Genomic DNA, 19,509 nt, shown 5'->3' on the forward strand with positions numbered 1-19,509 from the left:
GACTATTTGCACTGCAAACTATTTGCACCCATCCTTTTTACGCTGCTGCTACTCTGTTAATTATTTATGCATAGTCACTTTAACTCTACCCACATGTACATATTACCTCAACTACCTCAACTAGCCGGTGCCCCCGCACATTGACTCTGCAACGGTACCCCCCTGTATATATAGCCTCCCTACTGTCACTTTATTTTACTTCTGCTCTTTTTTTTCTCAACACTTTTTTTGTTGTTGTTTTATTTTTACTTTTTTTGGTTTAAAATAAATGCACTGTTGGTTAAGGCTGTAAGTAAGCATTTCACTGTAATGTCTGCACCTGTTGTATTCGGCGCATGTGACCAATAACATTTGATTTGATTTGATTTGAATATGCTTTTGTGTTTGTTAAAAAAACACATAAGAAGGTGAAGAATGACATCTCGCCTGGCTAATCATCAATTTCTGTAGGAGCTTTAGTTTTAAGGTCAACGGTCAAATAGCAGCCTGTTCTGTTCTGGTATGTTCCATCTCTCACACAGCACTACTGTAGAGGTGTCTTGTCCACTCTGAAAGAGGGAGGTAGAGGGGGAGAGAGTTACTGTTCGGGGAACCTGTTACAGTAGTGCATCAACGGTACTGTCCAGGGGAACCTGTTACAGTGGTGCATCAATGGTACTGTCCAGGGGAACCTGTTACAGTGGTGCATCAACGGTACTGTCCAGGGGAACCTGTTACAGTGGTGCATCAATGGTACTGTCCAGGGGAACCTGTTACAGTGGTGCATCAATGGTACTGTCCAGGGGAACCTGTTACAGTGGTGCATCAATGGTACTGTCCAGGGGAACCTGTTACAGTGGTGCATCAATGGTACTGTCCAGGGGAACCTGTTACAGTGGTGCATCAACGGTACTGTCCAGGGGAACCTGTTACAGTGGTGCATCAACGGTACTGTCCAGGGGAACCTGTTACAGTGGTGCATCAATGGTACTGTCCAGGGGAACCTGTTACAGTAGTGCATCAATGGTACTGTCCAGGGGAACCTGTTACAGTGGTGCATCAACGGTACTGTCCAGGGGAACCTGTTACAGTGGTGATCAAAGCAAGCACTGCATGTAGCCACGTTTGGACATTTGGTTCATACCCTTTGCTAGTTAGTGAGTTATTAGCCCAGTTATATATCATTTGTAGTCAGCAATAGGGGAGTGTTTGCTTAAAGGGGCAGTGTTGTATTTTGAGACAGGATTGAATAAGCTAAGTAGCCAATAGGCAGAGGGTAGCATAATTTGTCTGATTCTCTGTAATAATGGTATGGGAATAATAATGCATTTTATTTTGTAAAGTGGTTTCTTTCATCAAACAAAACCATTTTCAGTCACCTCCTTGTCTGAAAGACAAGTGGATAAACAGGTTAATGTCAAGCCCTGCATTTTTTTTCAAAAGTATCATGGAATGTAGGCCTACAGTGACTTGCGAAAGTATTCACCCCCCCTTGGCATTATTCCTATTTTGTTGCCTTACAACCTGGAATAAAAAATGTTGGGGGTTTGTATCATTTGATTTACACAACATGCCTACCACTTTGAAGATGCAAAATATTTTTTTATTGTGAAACAAACAAGAAATAAGACAAAAAAACAGAAAACTTGAGCGTGCATAACTATTCACCCCCCCCAAAGTCAATACTTTGTAGAGCCACCTTTTGCAGCAATTACAGCTGCAGGTCTCTTGGGGTATGTCTCTATAAGCTTGGCACATCTAGCCACTCAGACTTTTGCCCATTCTTCAAGGCAAAACTGCTCCAGCTCCTTCAAGTTGGATGTGTTCCGCTGGTATACAGCAATCTTTAAGTCATACCACAGATTCTCAATTGGATTGAGGTCTGGGCTTTGACTAGGTTATTCCAAGACATTTAAATGTTTCCCCTTAAACCACTCGAATGTTGCTTTAGCAGTATGCTTAGGGTCATTGTCCTGCTGGAAGGTGAACCTCTGTCCCAGTCTCAAATCTCTGGAAGACTGAAACAGGTTTCCCTCAAGAATTCCCCTGTATTTAGCGCCATCCATCATTCCTTTAATTCTGACCAGTTTCCCAGTCCCTGCCAATGAAAAACGTCCCCACAGCATGATGCTGCCACCACCATGCTTCACTGTGGGGATGGTGTTCTCGGGGTGATGAGAGGTGTTGGGTTTGTGCCAGACATAGCGTTTTCCTTGATGGCCAAAAAGCTACATTTTTGTCTCAACTGACCAGAGTACCTTCTTCCATATGTTTGGGGAGTCTCCCACACGGCTTTTGGCGAACACCAAACGTGTTTGCTTCTTTTTTTCTTTAAGCAATGACTTTTTTCTGGCCACTCTTCCGTAAAGCCCAGCTCGGTGGATTGTACGGCTTAAAGTGGTCCTATGGACAGATACTCCAATCGCCGCTGTGGAGCCTTGCAGCTCCTTCAGGGTTATCTTTGGTCTCTTTGTTGCCTCTCTGATTAATGCCCTCCTTGCCTGGTCCGTGAGTTTTGGTGGGCGGCCCTCTCTTGGCAGGTTTGTTGTGGTGACATATTCTTTCCATTTTTTAAATAATGGATTTAATGGTGCTCCGTGGGATATTCAAAGTTTCAGATATTTTTTTATAACCAAACCCTGATCTGTACTTCTCCACAACTTTGTCCCTGACCTGTTTGGAGAGCTCCTTGGTCTTCATGGTGCTGCTTGCTTGGTGGTGCCCCTTGCTTAGTGGTGTTGCAGACTCTGGGGCCTTTCAGAACAGGTATATATATACTGAGATCATGTGACAGATCATGTGACACTTAAATTGCACACAGGTGGACTTTATTTAACTAATTATGTGACTTCTGAAGGTAATTGGTTGTACCAGATCTTATTTAAGGGCTTCATAGCAAATGGGGTGAATACATATGCACGCACCACTTTTCCGTTATTTATTTTTTATAACTTCTTGAAACAAGTAATTTTTTCATTTCACTTCACCAATTTGGACTATTTTGTGTATGTCCATTACATGAAATCCAAATTAAAATCAATTTAAATTACAGGTTGTAATGCAACAAAATAGGAAAAACGCCAAGGGAGATGAATACCTTTGCAAGGCACTGAACACCACACATTGGCTACTGTAGGCTGAATGATATAACATCTATTTCCATGTTAAAATGTTATGGGATGCATTTTCTCCATTGTCTGCGCTCAGCAGACCTGAAATTTGCTCAGTGCTGAGAAAAATTTGAGGGAACATTGCATGGGCCCCGTTCCTTTGCTTTGATTGTGGACCTGACTCACACCAACACCCGACCTGGCTTCACCCGGCTGCTGCTAGTGCAACTCAGCCATTTCCAACGCCACAGGGGAGCTGGCTTCAGAATAATTCTGACACAGCAGAAAACGTTTAGTTCGGTCTGTTTCGATAAACATTCCTGCTTATTTTCATTTTCACATTTCCTGCAGAGTGGTGGGAATCAAATTGACCTTCAAATTCACTGAATAGGGATTATGAGACTTCAGGCAAGTGAGTTGTTCATGATATGAAAGACAAATAGGTGCAACGATACTGTCCAGGGGAACCTGTTACAGTAGTGCATCAATGGTACTGTCCAGGGGAACCTGTTACAGTGGTGCATCAACGGTACTGTCCAGGGGAACCTGTTACAGTGGTGCATCAATGGTACTGTCCAGGGGAACCTGTTACAGTGGTGCATCAATGGTACTGTCCAGGGGAACCTGTTACAGTGGTGCATCAATGGTACTGTCCAGGGGAACCTGTTACAGTGGTGCATCAACGGTACTGTCCAGGGGAACCTGTTACAGTAGTGCATCAACGGTACTGTCCAGGGGAACCTGTTACAGTGGTGCATCAATGGTACTGTCCAGGGGAACCTGTTACAGTGGTGCATCAACGGTACTGTCCAGGGGAACCTGTTCTAACTCAAGGGGAATTCTCTCTCCCTTCCTTTTACTTTAACTCACCTTTGCAACAACTGGCACAGTGTAGTTCAAAGGCAGTGCCTTGTTTCCTGAGTGTTTTGAGGACACTACTCTCTTTGTAACTCTCTCTGTAATTGGTCTGAATGGCTGCTCTGAACAACAACCTTACAGTTACAGTGGTGTGTGTGTGTGTGTGTGTGTGTGTGTGTGTGTGTGTGTGTGTGTGTGTGTGTGTGATGAGTCGTCTCCCCAACAGAGCCTTCTGCCTGCCTGCCTGGCCAGTTGAGGGGCATCATTCAGACAGGATGAGGATGGACGGCCAATTACCCAGAAGGACCCATACTCCTGATGTGGCCAAATGGCTGCCACAGCAACCCACAGTTGGGACCCAGCCCCAGCTGCAGATGCCTTAAGTACACAATGCTGACAAATATGTGAAAGATATGGTCTGCAGAATACGGTGGTTTTAGGTGAATATATCTAATCGTATGACTAACTCAAAATGTGAATACATGTGTGAACGCACAGCTCCAGGCATTGTACTATAGAGACCCCGCTAGTGGCTACCACGGGAAAACACATAAGGAAATGTATGGCCTGGATTTGTAATATGCAAATGATGTTGCATTCAGTGAATAAATAAATAGAGCTTTAGGAGTTATTTGAATTAAACATTTTCATGCTTAGTTGGCAACTCATCTAAGGATGAGTTAATAGCGCTGGATGTTCATATTAAATAATATATACTTTAAAGTGGACTAATAGTTTTCATACAAACATCCGGCACATTGCACATACTGCACTGACAGTGGTTAATAACTACATGTTAACCACTACTCCTCCTGTAAAGGTGGAGGTTAATGTGTGTAATGTTGCTCTACACAGATTCACTGCACATGCCTTGCGATGGTGAGACAGACAGAACTTTAGAGACGAAAGACAACACCGGATCCCTCAGGACTGAAGAGACCAGACGAAACCATCCATTGAAATCAATACTTCCTGTAGGTCCTGCCTGCTCTCCTGTCGTCTCCTGTCCTCTCCTCTCAGACATCAGTTAAGCCTGTTCCTTCCTTCCTTCCTTCAATTGCTTCCTTTCTCCTGTCTCTTTTCCTCTAGTTTATGTTCATCTAGCCCAGTCTGAGGTTTTAATGGACAGGGCTTGGGGTGTTGGTGTGTGAAACCAACCGGAGTGAACCTGTCACAAAGCCAGGCAGTCAAAGCCTCCACTCTACACAGGAGGAGACGGTGCCGATATTGACCTGCTGCGAGTGGCCAACAGACTCAAGGCATGACCTTTCCTTTAAACCACAGGAGGCCACCTATTATAAAGCATGAGTTCATGGAGATAGTACAGTAGTCTTGCCCTGTTGTTGAGATACTAAGCTGCTCTTTCCGTCTCTCTGGAGTGCAGCACATGCCTGGCTGGGGACTGGGGAGTACTGCGAGCCCCAGCCGAGCAACACTTGGGAGGGAGTGTGAGTAGTCCCACCAGAGTTTAATTATGGAGCGGTTGGAACAGCTGCTAGCTCTGTCTCTCTGCAATTGTGCTACTAGGCCAGGCTTGCATTATGGTAGGAGACACATCACAGTGAATCCAATCACTCATGTGAACGACTGTCTGATCCCAGACCAACTCTTTGGGGGCTGGCTGAGGGGCTGGCTGTTCCGGTAGTCAATGTGTCAGGATGTACAGTGAGGGAAAAAAGTATTTGATCCCCTGCTGATTTTGTACGTTTGCCCACTGACAAAGACATGATCAGTCTATACTTTTAATGGTAGGTTTATTTGAACAGTGAGAGACAGAATAACAACAAAAAAATCCAGAAAAATGCATGTCAAAAATGTTATTAATTGATTTGCATTTTAATGAGGGAAATAAGTATTTGACCCCTCTGCAAAACATGACTTAGTACTTGGTGGCAAAACCCTTGTTGGCAATCACAGAGGTCAGACGTTTCTTGTAGTTGGCCACCAGGTTTGCACACATCTCAGGAGGGATTTTGTTCCACTTCTCTTTGCAGATCTTCTCCAAGTCATTAAGGTTTCGAGGCTGACGTTTGGCAACTCGAACCTTCAGCTCCCTCCACAGATTTTCTATGGGGTTAAGGTCTGGAGACTGGCTAGGCCACTCCAGGACCTTAATGTGCTTCTTCTTGAGCCACTCCTTTGTTGCCTTGGCCGTGTGTTTTGGGTCATTGTCATGCTGCAATACCCATCCACGACCCATGTTCAATGCCCTGGCTGAGGGAAGGAGGTTCTCACCCAAGATTTGACGGTACATGTCCCTGTCCATCATCCCTTTGATGCGGTGAAGTTGCCCTGTCCCCTTAGCAGAAAAACACCCCCAAAGCATGTTTCCACCTCCATGTTTGACGGTGGGGATGGTGTTCTTGGGGTCATAGGCAGCATTCCTCCTCCTCCAAACACAGCGAGTTGAGTTGATGCTAAAGAGCTCGATTTTGGTCTCATCTCACCACAACACTTTCACCCAGTTCTCCTCTGAATCATTCAGATGTTCATTGCAGGATCTGCAGGATTTCAGTCCTTCACGGCGTAGTGTGTTACCAATTGTTGTCTTGGTGACTATGGTCCCAGCTGCCTTGAGATCATTGACAAGATCCTCCCGTGTAGTTCTGGGCTGGTTCCTCACCGTTCTCATGATCATTGCAACTCCACGAGGTGAGATCTTGTATGGAGCCCCAGGCAGAGGGAGATTGACAGGTCTTTTGTGTTTCTTCCATTTGCGAATAATCGCACCAACTGTTGTCACCTTCTCACCAAGCTGCTTGGCGATGGTCTTGTAGCCCATTCCAGCCTTGTGTAGGTCTACAATCTTGTCCCTGACATCCTTGGAGAGCTCTTTGGTCATGGCCATGGTGGAGAGTTTGGAATCTGATTGATTGATTGCTTCTGTGGACAGGTGTCTTTTATACAGGTAACAAAATGAGATTAGGAGCACTCCGTTTAAGAGTGTGCTCCTAATCTCAGTTTGTTACCTGTATAAAAGACACCTGGGAGCCAGAAATCTTTCTGATTGAGAGGGGGTCAAATACTTATTTCCCTCATTAAAATGCAAATCAATTTATAACATTTTTGACATGCGTTTTTCTGGATTTTGTTGTTGTTATTCTGTCTCTCACTGTTCAAATAAACCTACCATTAAAATTATAGACTGATCATTTCTTTGTTCCTCTGGGAACCTCTGATCCCAGACCAGCTCTTGGGGGGCTCGCTGAGGGGCTGGTTGTTCCGGTAGTGAGTGTGTCAGGATGTAAGTTCATCTGGGAACCTCTGATCCCAGACCAGCTCTTGTGGGCCTGGTTGGCTGGATGTTTCAGCAGCAGTGTGTTCAACAGGATGTATATTAATCCACGTCGACACTCTGGTCCGTCTCCTGCAGGGAGAAGGAGACATAGGGTGCATCCCAAATAGCACCCTATTTACTATATAGTGCCCTACTTAGACATACTGAGTGAGACATACACTACAGCCCAGTCCCCAGTGGTTCTGAATGGTCCATTTGACCCACTCACAGTCCAGTGGTGGTGAGAGAGTGAATTCTACAGAACTGCCCCACATTCCACTTGTAGAGCTTTCAGACAACAATTCCAACTTCCTGCTGGTCATGTAAGGCCATGTACAGGATAGAGGGAAGATGACCTCCCTCCGGGTGGGCTGGTTGGTGTTGTTACCTTATCACGCAGATGATGCTCGGCCGCGTCAATGTTCAATGGGTCATCAAAGTTCAGTAGATCCTGAGGGAAAACGAGAGAGCGACAAAGAGAGAGAGAGAGAGAGACAGCGGAAGTTTACACAAAAACTGTTTCAGATAAACAAGATTAAAACAAACCACTTGCCAGACTATTAGGTTAGTTGTTGTCTGATACTAACTGACAATCAAAGTAGTGTAATAATCCTGTTGCCGTAGAGACGGTGTGCATGGCGAGCGAGGCGCATTGTGTTATTAGGGAGATAAAATGGCGGCTTGGCCTGTGTGGCGAGCGCCTCACATCCTGATTAAAAGCTAAGCCTCAGGGTATGACTGAGCATCAGGCAGCAGCATCACTAGAGTCCATCCGATATATCGGTTCACTGATATTAGTGGCTGAAATTGGCCTTTTAAAATATATATCGGTATCAGACATAAATGTCACATAACCGATATTCAATAAATAGGATGAAAAAAGGAAATCTCATGCTTATCTGATCATTTGCGACCATTCTCAAGATGTGTCATTATTTTACAATGTAAGAAATCTAAATTTTAAGCATATTTCTTCAACAATTTCTCTTTTAGATGGCAATATCCCTGCTGTAAAACAGTATATCGGCAGAAAAATCGGACAACAAAATCCATATCGGTCGGGCTCTTATTATTACTGTGGGGCGCAACCAGGAGAGAATGAGAGGTTAGTAAACCTAGCAACAACAGCCATTCCAGAAACACTTAACACGTTCATTCTCATTACCCACCTGTTTTCTCCTCAATGTTTACACAAAATGCTCGGGTAATGATTTTATTTTTTATTTTTTAAGAGATATTTTAACATCCTCAGTCTACCTGTTCCTCCTAGATGGGCATACAGTGCCTTCAGAAAATATTCACACCCCTTGAGTTTTTCCACATTTTGTTGTGTTACAGCCTGAATTTAAAATGGATTACATTCAGATTTTGTGTCACTGTCCTACACACAAAGTGAAATTATGTTTTTGGTAATTTCTACAAAAATTAATAGCTGAAATGTCTTGAGTCAATAAGTATTCAACCCCTTTGTTATGGCAAGCCTAAATAAGTTCATGATTAAAAATGTGCTTAACAAGTCACATAATAAGTTGCATGGACTCTGTGCGCAATAATAGTGTTTCACATGATTTCTGAACGACTACCTCATCTCTGTAACCCACACATACAATTATCTGTAAGGTCTCTCAGTCCAGCAGTGAATTTCAAACACAGATTAAATCACAAAGACCAGGGAGGTTTTCCAATGCCTCGCAAAGAAGGGCACCTATTGGTAGATGGCCAACAACAACAAAAAAGCAGACATTGAATATTCCTTTGAGCATAGTGAAGTTATTAATTACACTTTGGATGGTGTATCAATACACCCAGTCACTACAAAGATACAGTTGAAGTCGGAAGTTTACATACACCTTAGCCAAATACATTTAAACTCAGTTTTTCACAATTCCTGACATTTAATCCTAGTAAAAATTAGGTCTTAGGTCAGTTAGGATCACCACTTTATTTCATGAATGTGAAATGTCAGAATAATAGTAGAGAGAATAATTTATTTCAGCTTTTATTTCTTTCATCACATTCCCAGTGGGTCAGAAGTTTACATACACTCAATTAGTATTTGGTAGCATTGCCTTTAAATTGTTTAACTTGGGTCAAACGTTTCAGGTAGCCTTCCACAAGCTTCCCACAATAAGTTGGGTGAATTTTGGCCCATTCCTCCTGACAGAGCTGGTGTAACTGAGTCAGGTTTGTAGGCCTTCTTGCTCGCACACGCTTTTTCAGTTCTGCCCACAAATGTTCTATAGGATTGAGGTCAGGGCTGTGATGGCCACTCCAATACCTTGACTTTGTTGTCCTTAAGCCATTTTGCCACAACTTTGTAAGTATGCTTGGGGTCATTGTCCATTTGGAAGACCCATTTGCAACCAAGCTTTAACTTCCTGACTGATGTCTTGAGATGTTGCTTCAATATATCCACATAATGTTCCTTCCTCATGATGCCATCTATTTTGTGAAGTGCACCAGTCCCTCCTGCAGCAAAGCACCCCCACAGCATGATGCTGCCACCCCCGTGCCTCACGGTTGGGATGGTGTTCTTCGGCTTGCAAGCCACCCCCTTTTTCCTCCAAACAAAACGATGGTCATTATGGCCAAACAGTTCTATTTTTGTTTCATCAGACCAGAGGACATATCTCCAAAAAGTACGATCTTTGTCCCCATGTGCAGTTGCAAACTGTAGTCTGGCTTTTTTATGGCGGTTTTGGAGCAGTGGCTTCTTCCTTGCTGAGCGGCCTTTCAGGTTATGTCGATATAGGACTCGTTTTACTGTGGATATAGATACTTTTGTACCTGTTTCCTCCAGCATCTTCACAAGGTTCTTTGCTGTTGTTCTGGGATTGATTTGCACTTTTCACACCAAAGTACGTTCACCTCTAGGAGACAGAACGCATCTCCTTCCTGAGCAGTATGACGGCTGCGTGGTCCCATGCTGTTTATACTTGCGTACTATTGTTTGTACAGATGAACGTGGTACTTTCAGGCGTTTGGAAATTGCTCCCAAGGATGAACCAGACTTGTGGAGGTCTACAATTTTCTTTCTGAGGTCTTGGCTGATTTCTTTTGATTTTCCCATGATGTCAAGCAAAGAGGCACTGAGTTTGAAGGTAGGACATGAAATACATCCACAGGTACACCTCCAATTGACAAATGATGTCAATTAGCCTATCAGAAGCTTCTAAAGCCATGACATCATTTTCTGGAATTTTCCAAGCTGTTTAAAGGCACAGTCAACTTAGTGTATGTAAACTTCTGACCCACTGTAATTGTGATACAGTGAATTATAAGTGAAATAATCTGTCTGTAAACAATTGTTGGAAAAATTACTTGTGTCATGCACAAAGTAGATGTCCTAACCGTCTTGCCAAAACTATAGTTTGTTAACAAGAAATTAGTGGAGTGGTTGAAAAACGAGTTTTAATGACTCCAACCTAAGTGTATGTAAACTTCCGACTTCAACTGTAGAGGCGTCCTTCCGAACTCAGTTGCCGGAGAGGAAGGAAACATCTCAGGGATTTCATCATGAGGCCAACAGTGACTTTAAAACAGTTTTGACTTAAAATTGGCTTGAAAATCTATGGCAAGACTTGAAAATATCTGTCTAGCAATGATCAACAACGAACTTGACAGAGCTTGAAGAATTAAAAAAAAGAATAATTTGCAATTATTGTACAAGCTCTTAGAGACTTACCCAGAAATACTCACAGCTGTAAATCACTCCCAAAGGTGATTCTAACATGCATTGACTCAGGGGTGTGAATACTGTTATTTTTATTGTTATTTTTCTGCTTTTATTTTCTACTTATCTATTGTTTACTTAACACTTATTTTTCTTAAAACTGCATTGTTGGTTAAGGGCTTGTAAGTAAGCATTTCCCTGTAAGGTCTACACCCGTTGTATTCTGCGCATGTGACAAATACAATTTGATTGTATTTACTGTACGCAAATTAGATATTTCTGTATTTCATTTCCAATAAATTTGCAAAAATGTCTAAAATCATGTTTTTACTTTGTGAAATAAGTCAAGGGTTATGAGTACTTTCTGAAGGCACTGTATACCCTATGTGTTATGGTAATTGTTGTGGCACTGTACATCAAGAAAGAACACATTTTAAGAGAATTGTCAAATGAGTTTATTGATTAAAAAGGTACTTACGGTAAACAAGGAGTTCAATCCCCAGACTACATCCTGAAAGACACAGAAACACACAAAAACATAAATGAAAATCCATCACATAGTTTTATGTCCCATTAAAAGTGAAACTAAACTAGTCATTAATAACCAGGTCATCATTGAGCATTTTCATTCCAACAAATTAACACAAACAAAATGGTTGAATTCCCCAATTAGATTATAAAGCAGGGCTTTCTATTGTCTCTGCAGGCACCATTGTATCTGATGAAGACGGGAACCTTTTGTGTCTACGCAAGTGGATTGTCTCTCAGCGAGTATTAGGCAAATTTCCTTGATGTTCAAACACTGTGAAGAAGTGATTATGATAGGTATTAATTAGCATATATATTTTGAGGACATTAAACGAGGATACTGACATTTTGAATTGAGCGTCTCAGCAGAGGGGTGTGTGAATTCATGAATCATAAAGAGTAAAACATAAATGAAACATGAGATGCCGACGGGGAACGTGTAAACAATGATCCTTACATAATACAGGTAACTGACAAAATAAAGGAAACACCAAAATAAAGTGTCTTAATAAGGCGTTGGGACACCACAAGCCATATCAGCTTCAGTGCACCTTGGCATAGATTCTACCACTTTCTGGAACTCTATTGGAGGGATGTGACACCATTCTTCCACGAGAAATTCCATAATTTGGTGTTTTGTTGATGGTGGTGGAAAACACTGTCTCAGGCGCCTCTCTAGAATCTCCCATAAGTGTTGAATTGGGTTGAGATCTGGTGACAGACGGCCATGGCATATGGTTACATCGTTTTCATGCTCATCAAATCATTCAGTGACCACTCATGCCCTGTGGATGGGGGCATTGTCATCCTATGAGGGCATAGCCATGGTAGCCAAATTAATGGCCTGCCCAGCATTTTTATACATGACCCTAAGCATGATGGGATGTTAATTGCTTAATTAACTCCTGCTTTCAATATACTTTGTATCCATCATTTACTCAACTGTTTCCATTCTTTTGACAGTTACCTGTAGATCTTAATGTATTCATGTATGCTAGCTTCTTTACAGGACGCCAGCACAGACAAAACAAGAAGCCAGATGTTTCACCGGCTGTATAAATCTCAAGCATCCGGTTGGAATTTCCACTCCCCAGCAAATACAGTGGGGAAAAAAAGTATTTAGACAGCCACCAATTGTGCAAGTTCTCCCACTTAAAAAGATGAGAGAGGCCTGTAATTTTCATCATAGGTACACATCAACTATGACAGACAAATTGAGGGAAAAAAATCCAGAAAATCACATTGTAGGATTTTTAATGAATTTATTTACAAATTATGGTGGAAAATAAGTATTTGGTCACCTACAAACAAGCAAGGTTTCTGGCTCTCACAGACCTGTAACTTCTTCTTTAAGAGGCTCCTCTGTCCTCCACTCGTTACCTGTATTAATGGCACCTGTTTGAACTTGTTATCAGTATAAAAGACACCTGTCCACAACCTCAAACAGTCACACTCCAAACTCCACTATGGCCAAGACCAAAGAGCTGTCAAAGGACACCAGAAACAAAATTGTAGACCTGCACCAGGCTGGGAAGACTGAATCTGCAATAGGTAAGCAGCTTGGTTTGAAGAAATCAACTGTGGGAGCAATTATTAGGAAATGGAAGACATACAAGACAACTGATAATCTCTCTCGATCTGGGCAAGATCTCACCCCGTGAGGTCAAAATGATCACAAGAACGGTGAGCAAAAATCCCAGAACCACACGGGGGGACCTAGTGAATGACCTGCAGAGAGCTGGGACCAAAGTAACAAAGCCTACCATCAGTAACACACTACGCCGCCAGGGACTCAAATCCTGCAGTGCCAGACGTGTCCCCCTGCTTAAGCCAGTACATGTCCAGGCCCGTCTGAAGTTTGCTAGAGTGCATTTGGATGATCCAGAAGAGGATTGGGAGAATGTCATATGGTCAGATGAAACCAAAATATAACTTTTTGGTAAAAACTCAACTCGTCGTGTTTGGAGGACAAAGAATGCTGAGTTGCATCCAAAGAACACCATACCTACTGTGAAGCATGGGGGTGGAAACATCATGCTTTGGGGCTGTTTTTCTGCAAAGGGACCAGGACGACTGATCCGTGTAAAGGAAAGAATGAATGGGGCCATGTATCGTGAGATTTTGAGTGAAAACCTCCTTCCATCAGCAAGGGCATTGAAGATGAAATGTGGCTGGGTCTTTCAGCATGACAATGATCCCAAACACACCGCCCGGGCAACGAAGGAGTGGCTTCGTAAGAAGCATTTCAAGGTCCTGGAGTGGCCTAGCCAGTCTCCAGATCTCAACCCCATAGAAAATCTTTGGAGGGAGTTGAAAGTCCGTGTTGCCCAGCGACAGCCCCAAAACATCACTGCTCTAGAGGAGATCTGCATGGAGGAATGGGCCAAAATACCAGCAACAGTGTGTGAAAACCTTGTGAAGACTTACAGAAAACGTTTGACCTGTGTCATTGCCAACAAAGGGTATATAACAAAGTATTGAGAAACTTTTGTTATTGACCAAATACTTATTTTCCACCATATTTGCAAATAAATTCATAAAAAATCCTACAATGTGATTTTCTGGATTTTGTTTTCTAATTTTGTCTGTCATAGTTGACGTGTACCTATGATGAAAATTACAGGCCTCTCTCATCTTTTTAAGTGGGAGAACTTGCACAATTGGTGGCTGACTAAATACTTTTTTTCTCCACTGTATGGTGAGGAGAGGAAGCCCAGTGGCCTGCAGAGGGAGAGTATGGAGCGAGATGGAACTGGGCTGACATTCTGCTGATTTTCTCATAGACGAAAAGCTTGATCTCAATACAGTTTTTTGTTCTCAAAACTAGAATCTGTTACGAACAGAGTGCACTAAGTTTTGTAGACGTGACCCTTTTCCAAAGATTAAAAAAATGTCATTGTTTACAGAGTGCAAGGGCGAATTGAGTTATTGCACACACGCAGTTCACAGAGAATAATATATTCCCCAACGGAAATATGCAAATACATGCTAGAATGCGCCACTAGGATCTCACTAGCTTGTGCTTGGCTCTGCCCACCTCTTTGCTTGTTCTGCCCACTATGCTTCATTTGTTCCCATTGAAAACGACACAGATGAACCACCATGGGTTAGTTATAAATATCTTTGATGTCAGTGTGGACATTCAACTCTGTTCCCCTGCCAACTGACAATGTCACAGACTTGTCACCCATGTACAGTTAAATACATATTGACATGTTATGGAAATAAACATACAAGATTAGATGAGCGAGATAATGGGCCAAAACCCTGTCCAGTTCCGTTCTTATTGGGGTTGTTTAGTGACAGGGTTCAAATAAATATACTCCTTAGGGAGTGATGGGGTTAAATCGAGCACACTCTGCAGGGAGTGATTAATAGGGTTAAGGACACTCCTCAGGGAGTGAACAAATGCACATTTCCATCTCCTGATGGGATTAAATCAAAGACAGTCAAGTGCACTGCAGGGCAGGATGAGTCTCAATAGAACAAGGACACATGACTGTTAATGGATACTATCTCTCATGAGATTTATAATGGTAGTAGATACACATTAAAACAGATATACGCCTCGCAGAAAACAAAGGCAATGGGCCCAATTTACTCTTATCACTTTGCTATTTCATTATAAAACAAAGGGTGGTCCCATGAAAGAGCAGGAGACAGGGAAGATGGAGCTATAAAACACACATGGAATAAAAACAACACATAATGTTTTCCAGGGTTGGGATGCAAACTGCTGTCAGAGGCAATGATTGAAAGTTGGTGGAAATGCATTTAAATTAAATAGAGTCAATACCTTTCTCTACAGGACCTGCCCTGTATTTTAATGATCTTATCTCTCCATAATGTTGATCCCCATTTGGGATATTTCTCTAACGAGATCCAGCTCTTGACCTTGAAAATACCATAAGTGCACAATAAGCCTGATGTTTACTTTCCTTACCAAGATCTGTGTTTTGATTCTAATGCAGACCCACAGCTTGATGAAGGCTAGCTAGAGCATGGTCAATAACTTAACTCAGGCGTAGTGGCCTATCACTTGTTAACAATGCACTGTCCATTAGAAACCCTATCTGTATTGAATGATGAAAAAGAGAACTAACAACATATATTAATAGATAGGAAAACAGACAGTCACCTGTCCTTGACATTACTAAGGTGATATCCTACATGAAAACTAACCCAGAAAAGGCTCCATAACGCCACACAGCTGAGTGCTATGGGACTTCTCCACCAACTAAACTAGATGTTCCAAGCCTACCCTTGCTTGTGATTGCACTTATCCTTCCTATACCATTCAGTTTGGGAAACAGGACTCTCCACTGGTTCAAGGAGGACTGGATCTATGGAGACTGTATGTAACTATTGATCAGATCTGACTGCATCTACCAAAAAGCACCCCCCCCCGCAAAGCAATAGTAGGGATAACCTAACCACTTGCATCAGCTTAAGGAGTCTATTTTTAAGTGAGTAGTAAGCTATGTGAGACTGAGGGGAAGTGTGGGGGAGGAAGAATGAAGGCTATGAAATAGAAATGAGGACATGTTATGTTGGTAGAAGTTAGTTTTGGGCATGTCACTGTAGGTGAGCAGGATGACAAATGATTAAAAACTCCTTATTTTGTCAGGCTGCCGATTCAAATTGAGTCAAGCAGTGTGTGTGTGTATGTGAGAGAGAGAGAGTGTGTAAATGGCTAAATATGTAAATGTTTATCTATTTGCACAGATATTTTGTGCCTGAGTGAATGTTTGGGTTGCCTGGTGGAAGAGGAGAGAGATGAGGTGACAGTAGCTGTGTGGGTTGGAGCTGTGCTGCACAGGAGAGGAGACAGGAGAGGTGACAGTGAAGAGACAGGACAGCGTCACCCTCTCCAACACACACACTGCAGAGAGACCGTATCATCAACGCTCTGTTTCACTCACGCAACTCTGAAATACATGCAAACCTGAATACACACACACACACACACACACACCTCATTGCTCCCTCTCCCACACAAACAAATAAACAAGCGAGTGGCTGGTCGAACGTTCCATTATCATGTCTGTGTGTAATTCATACACTAATCCACACACCCACTCATTTGACATACACTTATCATAGAAAATGCCCCAGGCCAAGTTCTACAATACAAAAAAAGCTTCCTGCTCTTTTCTACATCTTGTTGTTCTTCGTTTAAAGCAGCCTGGTAAGTATCAACAATATAGGTTACTTCTGTCTACTGCAACTCCCTGCAGAAAGGTAGAGTATTCAGACCCCTTGACTTTTTCCACATTTTGTTACATTAAAGGCTTATTCTAAAATTGATTAACTAAATACAAATATGGACACCTGTCTACATACGGTGAGGGGAAAAAGTATTTGATCCCCTGCTGATTTTGTACGTTTGCCCACTGACAAAGACATGATCAGTCTATAATTTTAATGGTAGGTTTATTTGAACAGTGAGAGACAGAATAACAACCAAAAAAATCCAGAAAAACGCATGTCAAAAATGTTATGAATTGATTTGCATTTTAATGAGGGAAATAGGTATTTGACCCCTCTGCAAAACATGACTTAGTACTTGGTGGCAAAACCCTTGTTGGCAATCACAGAGGTCAGACGTTTCTTGTATTTGGCCACCAGGTTTGCACACATCTCAGGAGAGATTTTGTTCCACTCCTCTATGCAGATCTTCTCCAAGTCATTAAGGTTTCGAGGCTGACGTTTGGCAACTCGAACCTTCAGCTCCCTCCAAAGGTTTTCTATGGGATTAAGGTCTGGAGACTGGCTAGGCCACTCCAGGACCTTAATGTGCTTCTTCTTGAGCCACTCCTTTGTTGCCTTGGCCGTGTGTTTTGGGTCATTGTCATGCTGGAATACCCATCCACAACCCATTTTCAATGCCCTGGCTGAGGGAAGGAGGTTCTAAACCAAGATTTCACGGTACATGGCCTCGTCCATCGTCCCTTTGATGCAGTGAAGTTGTCCTGTCCCCTTAGCAGAAAAACACCCCCAAAGCATAATGTTTCCACCTCCATGTTTGACGGTGAGGATGGTGTTCTTGGGGTCATAGGCAGCATTCCTCCTCCTCCAAACACGGCGAGTTGAGTTGATGCCAAAGAGCTCGATTTTGGTCTCATCTGACCACAACACTTTCACCCAGTTCTCCTCTGAATCATTCAGATGTTCATTGGCAAACTTCAGACGGGCCTGTATATGTGCTTTCTTGAGCAGGGGGACCTTGCGGGCGCTGCAGGATTTCAGTCCTTCACGGCATAGTGTGTTACCAATTGTTTTCTTGGTGACTATGGTCCCAGCTGCCTTGAGATCATTGACAAGATCCTCCCGTGTAGTTCTGGGCTGATTCCTCACCGTTCTCATGATCATTGCAACTCCACGAGGTGAGATCTTGCATGGAGCCCCAGGCCGAGGGAGATTGACAGTTATTTTGTGTTTCTTCCATTTGCGAATAATCACACCAACTGTTGTCACCTTCTCACCAAGCTGCTTGGCGATGGTCTTGTAGCCCATTCCAGCCTTGGGTAGGTCTACAATCTTGTCCCTGACATCCTTGGAGAGCTCTTTGGTCTTGGCAAATGGTGGAGAGTTTGGAATCTGATTGATTGATTGCTTCTGTGGACAGGTGTATTTTTATACAGTTAACAAGCTGAGATTAGGAGCACTCCGTTTAAGAGTGTGCTCCTAATCTCAGCTCATTACCTGTATAAAAGACACCTGGGAGCCAGAAATCTTTCTGATTGAGAGGGGGTCAAATACTTATTTCCCTCATTAAAATGCAAATCAATTTATAACATTTTTGACATGCGTTTTTCTGGATTTTTTTGTGTTATTCTGTCTCTCACTGTTCAAATAAACCTACCATTAAAATTATAGACAGATAATTTCTTTGTCAGTGGGCAAACGTACAAAATCAGCAGGGGATCAAATAATTTTTTCCCCTCACTGTAAGGTTACACAGTTGACAGTGCATGTCAGTGCAAAAACCAAGCCATGAGGTCGACGGAATTGTCCGTAGAGCTCAGAGACAGGATTGTGTCGAGGCACAGATCTGAGGAAGGGTACCAAAAAACAATTCTGCAGCATTGAAGGTCCCCAAGAACACAGTTGCCTCCATCAATCTTAAATGGAAGAAGTATGGAATCACCAAGACTCTTCCTAGAGGTGGCCTCCCAGCCAAATTGAGCAATCGGGGGAGAAGGGCCTTGTTCAGGGAGGTGACGAAGAACCCGATGGTGACTCTGACAGAGCTCCAGAGTTCCTCTGTGGAGATGGGAGAACCTTCCAGAAGGACAACCATCTCTGCAGCACTCCACCAATCAGGCCTTTATGGTAGAGTGGCCAGACGGAAGCCACTCCTCAGTAAAAGGCACACGACAGCCCGCTTGGAGTTTGCCAAAAGGCACCTAAAGGACTCTCAGACCATGAGAAACAAGATTCTCTGGTCTGATGAAACCAAGATTGAACTCTGGCCTGAATGTCAAGCGTCACATCTGGAGAAAACCTGGCACCATCCTTATGGTGAAGCATGGTGGTGGCAGCATCATGCTGTGTGGATGTTTTTCAGCAGCAGGGACTTGGAGACTAGTCAGGATCGAGGGAAAGCTGAACAGAGCAAAGTACAGAGAGATCCTTGATGACCTCAGGACCTCAGACTGGGGCAAAGGTTCACCTTCCAACAGGACAACAACCCTAAACACACAGCCAACAACGCAGTTGAGTGGCCCAGCAGGAGCCCAGACTTGAACCCGATCGAACATCTCTGGAGAGACCTGAAAATAGCTGTGCAGCAACACTCCCCATCCAACCTGACAGAGCTTGAGAGGATCTGCAGAGAAGACTGGGAGAAACTCCCCAAATACAGGTGTGCCAAGCATGTAGCGTCATACCCCAGAAGACTTGAGGCTGTAATCGCTGCCAAAGGTGCTTCAACCAAGAAATGATTAATTGGTCTAAATACTTATGTAAATGTAATATTTCAGTTTTGTATTTTTTATACATTTGCAAACATTTCTTAAAACCTGTTTTTGCTTTGTCATTATCGGGTGTTGTGTCTAGATTGTTGAGGGAACAATTTAAGC

At 42.9% G+C, this 19,509-nt stretch overlaps 1 protein-coding gene across 1 annotated transcript in view; it reads right to left on the reverse strand.

Annotated features, from left to right (window-relative positions):
- Positions 1 to 19,509, reverse strand: part of LOC311129072 (NEDD8-conjugating enzyme UBE2F-like) — a 121,260-nt gene that overhangs the window by 8,128 nt on the left and 93,623 nt on the right. Inside the window, exons 8-9 of the mRNA XM_084161341.1 lie at positions 11,376 to 11,408; positions 7,613 to 7,675 (exon numbers count right to left, since the gene is read on the reverse strand). Of these exons, the coding sequence (XP_084017467.1) occupies positions 7,613 to 7,675; positions 11,376 to 11,408 (96 nt within the window). The remainder of the gene's footprint in view (positions 1 to 7,612; positions 7,676 to 11,375; positions 11,409 to 19,509) is intronic.

Source organism: Coregonus lavaretus (genome assembly GCF_964263955.1).
Source record: "Coregonus lavaretus genome assembly, chromosome: 5".
Taxonomy (NCBI): domain Eukaryota; kingdom Metazoa; phylum Chordata; class Actinopteri; order Salmoniformes; family Salmonidae; genus Coregonus; species Coregonus lavaretus.